Source organism: Lingula anatina, chromosome 4 (genome assembly GCF_051362555.1).
Source record: "Lingula anatina isolate TDL-2025a chromosome 4, LinAna3.0, whole genome shotgun sequence".
In the NCBI taxonomy this organism is placed as follows: domain Eukaryota; kingdom Metazoa; phylum Brachiopoda; class Lingulata; order Lingulida; family Lingulidae; genus Lingula; species Lingula anatina.
The window spans coordinates 22,898,444-22,910,451 of record NC_141770.1 but is presented as its reverse complement, the minus strand read 5'-3'; the positions used below and the strand labels follow the sequence as shown (position 1 = coordinate 22,910,451).

General features: G+C 35.3%; 1 protein-coding gene across 1 annotated transcript in view; it reads right to left on the bottom strand.

Annotated features, from left to right (window-relative positions):
• Positions 1-6,155, bottom strand: part of LOC147762592 (ubiquitin carboxyl-terminal hydrolase 20-like) — a 30,205-nt gene extending 24,050 nt beyond the window's left edge. Inside the window, exons 1-5 of the mRNA XM_087011483.1 lie at positions 6,102-6,155; positions 5,823-5,903; positions 4,687-4,940; positions 4,432-4,510; positions 1,885-1,995 (exon numbers count right to left, since the gene is read on the bottom strand). Of these exons, the coding sequence (XP_086867609.1) occupies positions 1,885-1,995; positions 4,432-4,510; positions 4,687-4,940; positions 5,823-5,848 (470 nt within the window). The 5' untranslated portion in view covers positions 5,849-5,903; positions 6,102-6,155. The remainder of the gene's footprint in view (positions 1-1,884; positions 1,996-4,431; positions 4,511-4,686; positions 4,941-5,822; positions 5,904-6,101) is intronic.
• Between the last annotated feature and the right edge of the window lie 5,853 nt (positions 6,156-12,008).

Sequence of the window (12,008 nt, the reverse complement as noted above, 5' to 3'; positions counted from 1 at the left end):
GTTGTCTGTCAGATCGAAAGTATGGATTGAGTTCTGGTTACTTCATCACATATATGACATTTAAATGGAATATTTTAGTTCTAGAGGTATATCAAGGCAAAATGTATTATCTATTTCAAAAAAGTGTATCTCATGTGACATATGTGAATAGAAGAATGTGTAGTCAGGTGTGTCAGTAACAATCACTGTCTGCCTTGTCTGAAGCACTGCTGCATTACGTAATGTGTGGTGATTTCTTGGGCTGGTCCAAGTGTAACAATGGCGGAGTATGGTTCAGTAAAAAAGGTCTCATTTTTTGCAACGCCTGCACAGTAGAGTTTGAAATTCTGCATGCAAGAAGCGAATGTTACGTGAGAAGCCCCGCAAAGTAAGATCAATAAAGCTAGTACGACGGGTTGATGGGAATGCAGTCTTACAGAGGTAGGCCCAGGCTGGAGTACTAGACTGGTGCCACGCACAAGGCATCCAGAACTTACCACAGGGAAACATGGTCCATTGTTCTTATGGTTTTCATGCTACAAATAAACAGACAACGAGTTCCCTTCAGAAAGAAGGGAAAATTGTCACCAAAAAGCCTTTTCAAGGCCCAATGTAATTGCCAGACTGGTATAAGCAGGTTACTATAACAGGCGACCTCTGAGGAACCCTCTGTGAACAGCAAAACATCATCGTCTATTTCTGCAGTGAGATGGGAACCAGTAAGGTTTCTGGGCACATCACAGGGAAAGTGGTTTTTACTTCAAAGGTCAGATTTGATCTGTATCACAAAGGTGGTCAAATTAGAGTTCACAGACATTCCGAAGAAGCATATGACTAAGGCAGTGTCACTCCAAGAGCGACTGGCAGCAGGGGAGTATCTGTATTTGGGGTGGAATATTACGTTGGTGCCAAAACTTTATTGGATATAATCGATAGATACCTGAACCAGATCAAATATAGGCAAATTCTGAAAAAACAACGACTTTCCATTTGCTAGAGGGCACCGCAGAAAAACTTCACTTTATAAAATAAAAATATCTGTCCATGCATAGCACCTGTATTTACAGATTACTTGCAGAGCCTAGGGCGCGGCCACCAAGATCGTCAGATCTGAAGCCTTTAGACAAGCCGTAATACAATGGGTAGCCAGCAGTGGCGGATTGAAAGTGAATAGAAGAATGTGTAGTCAGGTTTCTGAAAAAAATATCACATTAATATTCCCCTGTTGGAATTAGAGTTTTGACTAGCTGATTTATAGTACGAAACCGTAGGCTACCAAATGGCACCGTTCGCCCTCTAAAATACCCAAAATTTTCGCGGCCCTTCAGCGGGCCCCAAACCCCACGGCACCCGGGGAGGGGGTGGGGGGCTCGGCTTCGCACCTGCGGATACCCCCCCCCCCCCTTCAAATAATCCTGGATCTGCCCTTGGCCAGTTCTCGCCGAATCAACGGCCTACTGGTCTTACAACAAATATTAACCAAATTGGCCAAGCTCCGATCGATGCCTATTCAAACTCCAAGGAACCTGTCAGAATGAAAACCCTGTCATTTAGAGCACTTGTGTCAGCCAGATGAGGCTGGACGAATCACTGATCATTGCTGTGACTAGACACTGATAAGAGCGTCCTTTGTGGAGCGTTAAACTCTCTCACAGACGGTAATTTGGAAAATATGGTGATTTAATTGTTGTTGTGTGACTTAGAATCAGCCTAGTCACTTTGTTTGCTAAATAAGGTGAATGCAATTGAAGAATGGACGTCACATTTACACTGCATAGGTTATTAAAAGCTAAAAAAACAACACAACCTGAATCATCTATAAATCGGAAATGCAAAAATAAAATAAAAGAAAAGAAAAATGAAAAGGAAAAAATATTCCATATTAAATGTCAAGTCTGTATATACCTAGACAAAACCATTTGCTCAACGAGAAACTTGAAACTGCATGACATCGAAGGCGATCCATTTCCTAGGGCAATTGCACTGTTTTCTTTAAAGTATGCAGCAAATGGAGGACTGTAATTTGAACGTTATAATTAACACAATTCTGCAATATATATATATATATATAATTACAATCTGACAGGTCAAGATAAAATTTTGACATAGTTATGTTGGAATTTAAATATTTCAGCAGAAATATAAACATCATCATAAAATTGGTAAAAATACATTACGTGCTTTATTTTTCTTTTGGTGAACTTTAACCGTCAAATTTCAGATTATAGGAAGCATAATGTTTAATTCACAACAGTCCAATATTTCATGAATATTCTTAATACATCCTGGAAATAATCTTAATTGTTAGAGGTAGGTATGACACTGTAAAAGTTTTGATTTAGTAAATGAGTTTAAATGGTTGATTAAGGTACATGTCATTTTCGACCACTGACTCCCTAACCGTTTACACGCTCAATGTTAACCCTCTAGCTCGTATCGTTTTAAAAGACACTAGTGATTAAGCATGACAAGAATTTGATAAGCCAAGATGACTTATATCATTAACAATGGCGAGACACTATTGAAAAATCACCAAACAAAGGTGAGATACCCTTGTTTACCGACTAAAGGCGTCATCTCCCTTTTTAAATTTTTCTTCCCTCCCCTAGCTGGACTTGCAGCCGATGAAAGCCATTTGTTGGGTGAAAAGTGCTCTACAAACATTCCAACTTTCCTCTTCCCCCATCCCCTTAACAGGCAGGGGTACTGCACTGCCGTGACTACTTCGGTCTACGAGTAGAGGCGACACACCTCGATCGCATTTATCACTGAATGTCGTTTCCGGGCACCTTATGATGTCCTCATTACACAGATACTTATAGAACTTATAGAACGTTGGCGAGATACCTACATTTCTAACTATTAGCCTTTTCATATTAAAGGCAACTATTTTTTTAGGCGACAGCCTTAGATAATCACGAAGCTATCTTCAACTCGTCCTTACTCTGCAAGGGGCGTGGTTAAAACACACGTACACAAAAACCCAGGTCTTAATCGTGTTATTTTGGTAAAGTATGTTTTATCTAAATATGGGCTGACCACCAGTACCTACCCATTTGGTTAAATATTTGCCCGTTCATTTTAACAACTTTGACCCAAGCCACTATGCTTCCCAGATATGTACCTATAGTGAACAAATTTTACTGTTCTACAATTAATTCTGATGACGAAAATAAATTCCAGCTTTCTTTATATGGTTCAAGTTTTCCTGACAAGATTTATCTGATGGGACCTAAGCTTAAAATTCAATATCATATACTAGTATGCCCACCTCTAACCATTAACATAATTTTCAGGATATATCAAAAACAGTCATGGATTACGATGAATTAAATAACATGCCTCCTATAATCTTCACTTTGCTAATTAATGGTCATCAAAAGGTTAAAACCACAGCATATTATGTACTTTTACTATTTTTGCAACGATATTCACTACATGTTTCTACAATTTTAATTGAAACTTTCAATCCCAACTAGTGAGACTTCAATCCTGTCTGGTCAGATTTTAATTTGGTCTAGGCCAAATATTATGACCGCTTTATTTCATATATATATATATATATATACATGTATATATATCGGAAATAAAAAATATACTAGCTAAGTTATTCTTTGACAAAAAAGTCAAGAGTGTGCAGCACACAGCTTTGCAGTAGAGAAGCACTGCTGATCCCGAATCCCTTTGTATGTTTGGACATGTATCTGTGTCGAGTTTCAAACAGCGGAACATTTTTTGTTCTTGCCATATCTATGGCAACCTGCATACACGAGGAGAATTTTGCTTTAGATATTAGTTCGGTAGAATATCTTTGGAGAGGCGTACCCACGCCCATATCTGGTAATCGGTTTATCAGAGAGAAATTATAAATATACTTGGTGTAGTCAGGGATTGTTTTTTTACTCTCTGCTCATACTGGAATAAATCATTTGTCTATCTATCTCTCTATCTCTCTAACTGTATGGCCACGTTGTTTCCTCTATATATCGGAAATTCAAGTCCTATAGCTGAGTTGTTCTTTGACACAAAATTTCCAACAGCGTGCACCACATTAGCAAGTCAAAACGCACGAGCTTTAATAGTAAAAAAATCTAATGAAAAATGATAGGCCCTATACCTTGGTAAAGTAAATGAAAAAGTGTAGAAATATCCAGGAAAATTAAACGTTCGTTATAAGAATACCTTACGCTGTTTTAAATAGGCTTATGCCTACTGCACTTATCGTAACACGTGTACATTTTAAGGGCAAAATAAACACGCTTAGTGCGCAAATTTCAATACCGTTCGTTAGCTAATCCGATATACATTAAAGTGTATATTGAAACTATATTGCATATATAGGATTCGTTAACAAATCATGACTAGGTCTGTGATAAAACACGAAAAACGGAAAAAAAGACTTATAGCCGCAGCCAAGACAGAAAACAGAGATAGAAAGAGATTCACATTTACCAGCACAACAACGCTTGGATGGCTGAGTTCATAAAACACGTATTCCCTTTGTTACATAGCCCAGGCTCTGTCCTCCAAACTAAAATAACAATTGCTTGCTTATAAAATGCTTTTCTATTCATACTTTTCCATATGCAGCATCTGCAATATGTAACTGTTTAACAAATGACGTTACGTTAATGATAGCACAGCATATAATGCTATTTGAACTTATATACATAAATACAATAAGGAATAAAGAAAAATAACACTTACATGAAGGCAGTGGTACATTATTGCCCATTTTTCTATTTCCCACACTTGGCCCCAATAAAGAGGAACTTGGTCTATCTGTGCCACTCGCAGCTAACTCGGGTTTATTGAATGGCGGGTTGGTATTTTCCCCCTTTTTATTAGACGTAGGCTTAGTATCCGTAACTCCAAATGAGTCACCTTGTTTTGCGCGCTTTCTGTCAAAATTTTGGGAGTTTTTTGTAGAATTTTGTCTCTCTTTACCGTTCTTGCCCATGCTGCTTTGCGAAAATCGAAAACAATGTATTTGTGTAACACAGCTAACATTCGACAGATAAGTTTGTGGTTCAATAATAAGCTAGAGAAACACTCAGAAAGCGTTATGAATTAATAATACATACATTAATTCTCAACTTCAATTCTCATTATTATCAATCAATTTATCAATCAGTCACCATATTCTTGCCCATTTCTCATTAATTAATTTCCATTAATCAAAATCCTGTCATAGTTGTTTTGCATTATGTTGCAAACAGACAAACAATCTTAATTGATGTACCAATTAACTTATTAATGAAGCACAAGCAAAACAAACGTTAGTCGCTTTATCTTTTCCCGACAGATTCTGAAATTTCATCAAAACTATTCTACAACTTTTTGCTAGCATAGAGGCACTCTTTATTAAATTGAGCTTTCAATATAACGATAATAATAATAATAAACAACAACCTTCTGTATATTTTGTATTGTTACGTAATTCCCCTCCCGATAATTTCTGATACTTCATAACCTACTCAAAACTTTTCTCCCATGATAGCAGATATACAAATAATCAAACAAAAAGGCAGACAACGGTACCAAAAAACATATCCTTGGCGGAGGCAATTTTTACAGTTTCATCAAAGACAATAATACAATTAATTAATCAATTTCAATTTATCAAGGATTGTTTGATTACTACCAAAATTGTATAGAATAAATACAAAAATTGTCATTATATTCGTTACAAAATATGGTTGATCATTAAACGAAGGAATTGTTGATAAAATTAGCACACATCCCACCAACCACGTTGGTCGAGTGAAATCCCATAAGGCCATGAAACGTTGGTTGCTCATTTATAAAAAAAATTAGAAAGTAAAACCATTTCATATACATACATATGTCGCCTTAAGAAGGATAGCATGAGGTTTTACAGGTACACTAATGCTAAATTCTGTACTGGTATCACATCTGCAAATCTGAAATAACAAGGGTAGTGTCTGATTGTTTTTATGATATAAAAAATTCTAGAATATAAGGAATACTTAAAATAAAGCGCATACGCATATAATATTGCGTGTACTAACAGAGTACATAGCACTTTAAAACATCGAGAAAAATAACGTAAACACCTGTTAAACATACTATTAGTACAATAATCTACGCAGTGCATTTACCTTCAATATCGTCTGAACGGAACTTAAATTTTATCTCAGCTAAATAACGTTTTTATAATGGCGCTGCTTGATTTGTGATGACGTGGTTGATAAATAAATAAATAATCACGTGATTAAGTTAGCTTCTTCCATATGTTTCACGCATTTGGATATAAACTATTAATATTTGTTGTACACTATGTATCGTTTAGTCAAACACATTTAGAACAGAATAGAATATTTCTTTCCAAATGCCAGAGCACCATTGCTGCCTTCATTTAGTGATGTCTGAAGCGCATAAATAAAGAAATAGAGATTTAACAACATACATGTAGTCTTCTAGTCAAAGGTTCATTGATAATGTTTAAACATTGAATGTACATGTATTTTAGTTTGGACACTGACAATTTTTGATATCCGACCATGTGCCATCTCTACACTTAGGATAACTTATGCTTATGTAAATATGCACGACCCAGTTTAGTAAAATATATGACTTACAATGCTGAAAATTTACAATTAGATCAGAATAAATGAAAGTCTCCCAGAAATTCACGTACTTGATAGTTTCATTTCATTAACAACTTCATACAAATTGCACTTTTTTGTTAAATGAATAATAATAGGTTTTAAAGAAGGCGTACGTGAACGGCATTTTATTGTCATATCTATTTGAATAGTTTGTCTCGTTCGTCTCTGTGTTTTGTTGAATTTAACTTTGCTCTACTGTTACCAGGGGTTTCTGCAGGTGGCGATTTATTTACACAAACGAACAATGTTATCAGTAGTAGGCGTTGTCCACGTCAGATAGCAGGCACACGTGGGATGTGGCTGAACAATAGGTTAAAAAAAAACAAAGTCACTCACCATCAGTGCTAAAATGAGTCATTAAACAGGTATTCCTGTGTGATTTATTTACTAATAATAATTAAATCTTGCTCAGCTGATACCGGTGTACCTCCTTATCACAGAGACAAACAACGTTATCGCACCTTGTGACAATTAAGTGCTCAATGTCAAATTGATCTTACCGTCTTTAGATGTATCCATATAGCTGATTCATTTGTTTAATAATTAATGTAAACTGCTCTGTGTACCATTTGAAATCTCTGAAGAATTACAAGAAAGATTTTCCTTAAAATTATAGCAACATTCATTGTATCTATTAAATGTGATAGGGCGTATCTTTGCCAGTTATCTACAAACAATTGAACTTTGTGTTATGATATTCAATAATTCACAGAATGGAAATGTACTTGCATCAGTGATCTACATGCAGTATAGAATCACAAAGTTTTAGTGCTATTGTAAATGTTTTTTACGGTCCTTATATTAATTATCAGATTTAGAAAAAAGTACAAATAATCAAAAAAGCTTTCCCACATGTTTTAAATAAGTTATATGACTGGGTGCAAGCGAACCTCACTCATTTAAAACAATTTAATTTTTTAAAGAAGACAAACTGACAAGTGTCAAGAAGCAATAGATGATTCACATGACGAAAATTAACATATTCACGATCTAAGGCTTGTGTAAAATAGATAAGGTAGTGCTATGATATTTAAATGGTGATTTTTGAGGTATTGGTTTTGATTCACAGAATATAAATGGACTAGAACCCTGTTTAAATATAAAGCACAGTGACCCTCAAGAAAGATAACATTGCAAAGCAAATGGTGTGCATTTAAATTATTTTCACAAGTTCGTATCAAAACCAACAGAGTTTAAATCAACTTACATTGTATCTATAGAATGACACCCAACACTCATTGAATATTAACAGAATTGATTAGGTGCATCTTTACCAGATTGTCTATAAACAATAGACTAAACTATTATACTTGAGTCAAGAAACAAGAGGTGATTCACATATTACAATATGTACGATTTTAAGCTAATTGTTTGGAATACACAAGGTTGTGTTCTGATATTCAGTGAGTGAGTCGCCAGTTATAGATTTTGATTCATAGAATATACATGCATTTCAATCCAGTGACACTCACGAATAAATGTGCAGGGCTATGGTGCGATATTAAATTCTTTATACGGGTCTGTGCACTTTAATCAAGAAAAGTAGCACAATACATACACAATACAAAATATAATATTGCTTTCTTTCACTCTCTCTCTCTCACTCGAACAATGAACCCTTAACCATCATACATCTCACCCTGTACTTTGTCCGGTTAAAGCCTTATTTAATTACCGGCTTCTCTCACATCTAATAGCCTTTATTTTTCATTTGTGCTTTTCAGCAAAAACAGCGCTTCGTTGTGCTTGTGAACATTTGGCTACATAAAACAACAATAAAGACAATTTATTAGGAAATAGTTTGTTTCTAGTGGTGGTTATAATTTAGTTTATAATTCATCAACGTTATATTTATAGGAAATATATTATTATACTATAGTCTTAGTTTGGGGCTTGTGTCTGCATGCACATTTTTACCTTTAAGTAGTTGACCAAGGAAGGTGATAACAGATGGCCGGGGCACTGAAATGTCTCAGCCGCTGTGTATCTAGGCACACACATTTATTTGTTATGATCAATGTTTTTTGGCTAATATCTCTATCGAGCTACATAAGTGAGAAGTCATTCAGCCTTTTAGCTGCGGTGATATTTATCCGTATTGTTCCCTAGTGCTTTTTTAGCAGCTACACTGGAATATTACTTGCGTTTTTTATTTTTATTTGGACACCCTCCACCACCCCCTATCACCTGCCTTCGTCCTTGTTTTTTTCTCTAGTATTCCCTTTTGCACTATTCTTAGCCTTAATTTTACATTTGTGTCCAGTTTTTGCTCCAATAGCTTTTGTTGTTTCACATTATTTTTCAAAATGTTATTTTTCTTAACGATTGTTGGACTCACTAACCGGAACTTAAGTAATTATATATTATGGAAGTTTTTTAGTATGGGGATCTATGGTATTCCCCAAATTATGTAACTATGACAGCCTTTATTTTTCATTTGTGCCAATTTTTTGCTCCAATAGCTGGTATGGTTTCTCATATGTTTCTTAATCAATCTTGGTTGCACTCATTAACCTATACTTTATTATTTTTATATTCTGGCAGTCATATAGTATGGGGGGAGTATGATTACCCCCCCCCTCCCCCCAATTTTGTAACTTTATATATTATTATTTTTTGTCATTAATAAATGACAATTTTCAGTCATATGGACTTTATATTATTTACTTTTTTGGGCAAAAACAGAGCCTCGTTGTGCTTGTCAACATTTGGCTACATAAATTCTTTTCTAATTATCCCTATAATATAAAATATAATGTAAAATGTTTCGAATTCAGAAAACAAAAGAGTTAATCTTCCCCAGGATTTATGATAAATACACAGTTTTGCTTGGGGTATAACATTATGTCATACATTACCTGCACTCTCCAAAATTATATCAGCTGCAGTCATACAGAGACCGAGATCTAATTCCTGTCTTAATCATTTTTCTATTTCTTTCCAAAGATCTTTAATTACTGGACAGTCTACACTTAGATGTTTAATTGTTTCAATTTCGAACCTATAAAGGGAACAGTAGGGAAAATCTTCAACGCCACACTATACTTACCCTCTTCCAGGGCCATAGATTGATAATACTAGATGGCTAATCAATCCCCGTACTGTCACCCTGTGCTGAAATCTCAAGGATGATGACATGGCTGGTAATTTTTTGCATAAATACTCAGGCACTGTCACTTAGCAAGTTCCTGCCAAGTCCCCTCGTCAGTAATCAAAACAGTTAATTGCTCATTTGAGACAATAAAAACAGCCCCTCAGCAAACAGACAACACAAGCTTAATTAAGGCAGGTTGCGTAACAAGCGGCAATCACATCGACGCGAACCCCAGCTCTCACTGACCTCCTGCATGTTTCACTATCATAGCTTCTAATCATTAAAAATAGGCATATTTTGCTCGAAATTGTTAAGGGCAGACCCATATATTTGTGTCACACACGGAATATGCTTAATATCTGAATGGTATGTTTCATACATAAAAAGAAACTTGATTACTGGTCTTTCTTTTGTTATAGAGCAATAAGCACCTGGGCTACCGGCTGGTCACCTACACTTCAAAATTTACCCATACCCCTGTAATTACGATTTATAGGGGAGATATTCTTGGAGATGAAGACATTATATAAGTCAATGGCAAATTCTTTACTGGTCTCGGTTTATTATTGTGATTGCTTCCCAGCTTCACACATAAAGAAATAACATCTATCCCTTTTTGATAATTTTAATATATTAACCCTTTGGTTGGTTGGGGTGAGGATAATTCTTATTCTTCCTTATAATTCACATCCAACAGAACTTGAAAGATCTTACCCTGTATTACTCATTGTTTTGACTGACTGAGATTCTGGCTCTTTCATCTAGCTTGGCAGTCAACTATTCGCAGACAAGGTACATAAACACCAAACTACATTTAAAATGTATCGATGGCAGTGCTAATATAAGAAAATCTTTTACAACCCTAAGAACCTATGAAAAGGAATGTATATTACGACTATGGGTCTTTTAATTGCTGATAATGGAACTTGTTAGGGCCCAGTGTCCGCCATTTTGAAAATCGTCATTTTACCAACCTAGATGGTTGTTGTGAAAAGCAATCGCTGTCGCATGTGAAACATTCATTGGTTCCATAGACAACAATCAATCGAACATTACAATATTTTCCCAACCAAATTCAACACAGGTATATACATGCAAATAATTTCTACATTTAGTACACGCGCTTTGTATGCAATCCAAGAATGACGGAATCACGATCTAAATGCTGTTCATAGCTGAATTTTCTCATTAGAAATGGTTTTTATGATCCATTTTGCCTTTAGAATTACTTGTTCCTCTACAGTTTTCAAAAAAAATTATTTACCGCAACCTATTCGTAACAATAACAGACAAGTGTCAATATTCACAGGAAGGTTTTTTTGTTCCATGTACTTATCTACTGTACTTTTGCATCCCTAGACCTAGAAAAAGAGTTCTGTCAGACAACATAAATAAAGAAAGTGTGTTTGAACATTCATTTGAATAAATTAAAATACTAAACTATAGTGACAGACGTATATCAGTTCAAATGTAAACAGGTGAACAGTTAAAAAAAACTAATACTGTTCGAGTTTTTTCCTCAAGCACGTAGTCATCCTGAATTTCTAAGTTATGTACATTGATGCTGAAGACTTTTAGTTACAAATAGACATACTAGAAACTGTGTTTCGATGGTGAACAAATAGGCAGCAGCAAGTAAATGTAGGTGAATGTACATGGAATATTGCAATAGTCACTAAAATGTGCGTTTTTTAAAAATATTTTTCAACTTTCAAGAACAAATAAGAGGATTTCTATAAAAGTTCATATTGGAAAATATACGTCATACTGTAAACATAATATGTAATGTATTGATATAACGTTCTTCTTCAGATGGCGATTTATTTGTTAACACAAACGAGCAATGTTATCAGAAGTAAGCGTTGTCCACGTCAGATAGCAGGCACACGTGGGATGTGGCTGAACAATAGGTTCCAAGGGTCAATGGTCCTCACTATTGGTAATAGAATAAGGTATTGGACAGGTATCCCTGTGTTTTATTTACTTAAAATAATTAAACCTTGCTCAGCTGATACCGGTGTACCCCCTTATCATAGAGATAGCGATTTATTTGTTAACACAAACAAACAATGTTATCAGAAGTAGGCGTTGTCCACGTCAGATAGCAGGCACACGTGGGATGTGGCTGAACAATAGGTTCCAAGGGTCAATGGTCCTCACTATTGGTAATAGAATAAGGTATTGGACAGGAATCGATGTGTTTATTTTTGTTTTAAAATAAGTAAACCTTGCTCAGCTGATACCGGTGTACCTCTTTATCATAGAGACAAACAATGTTATATCACCTTGTGACAAATGCTCAA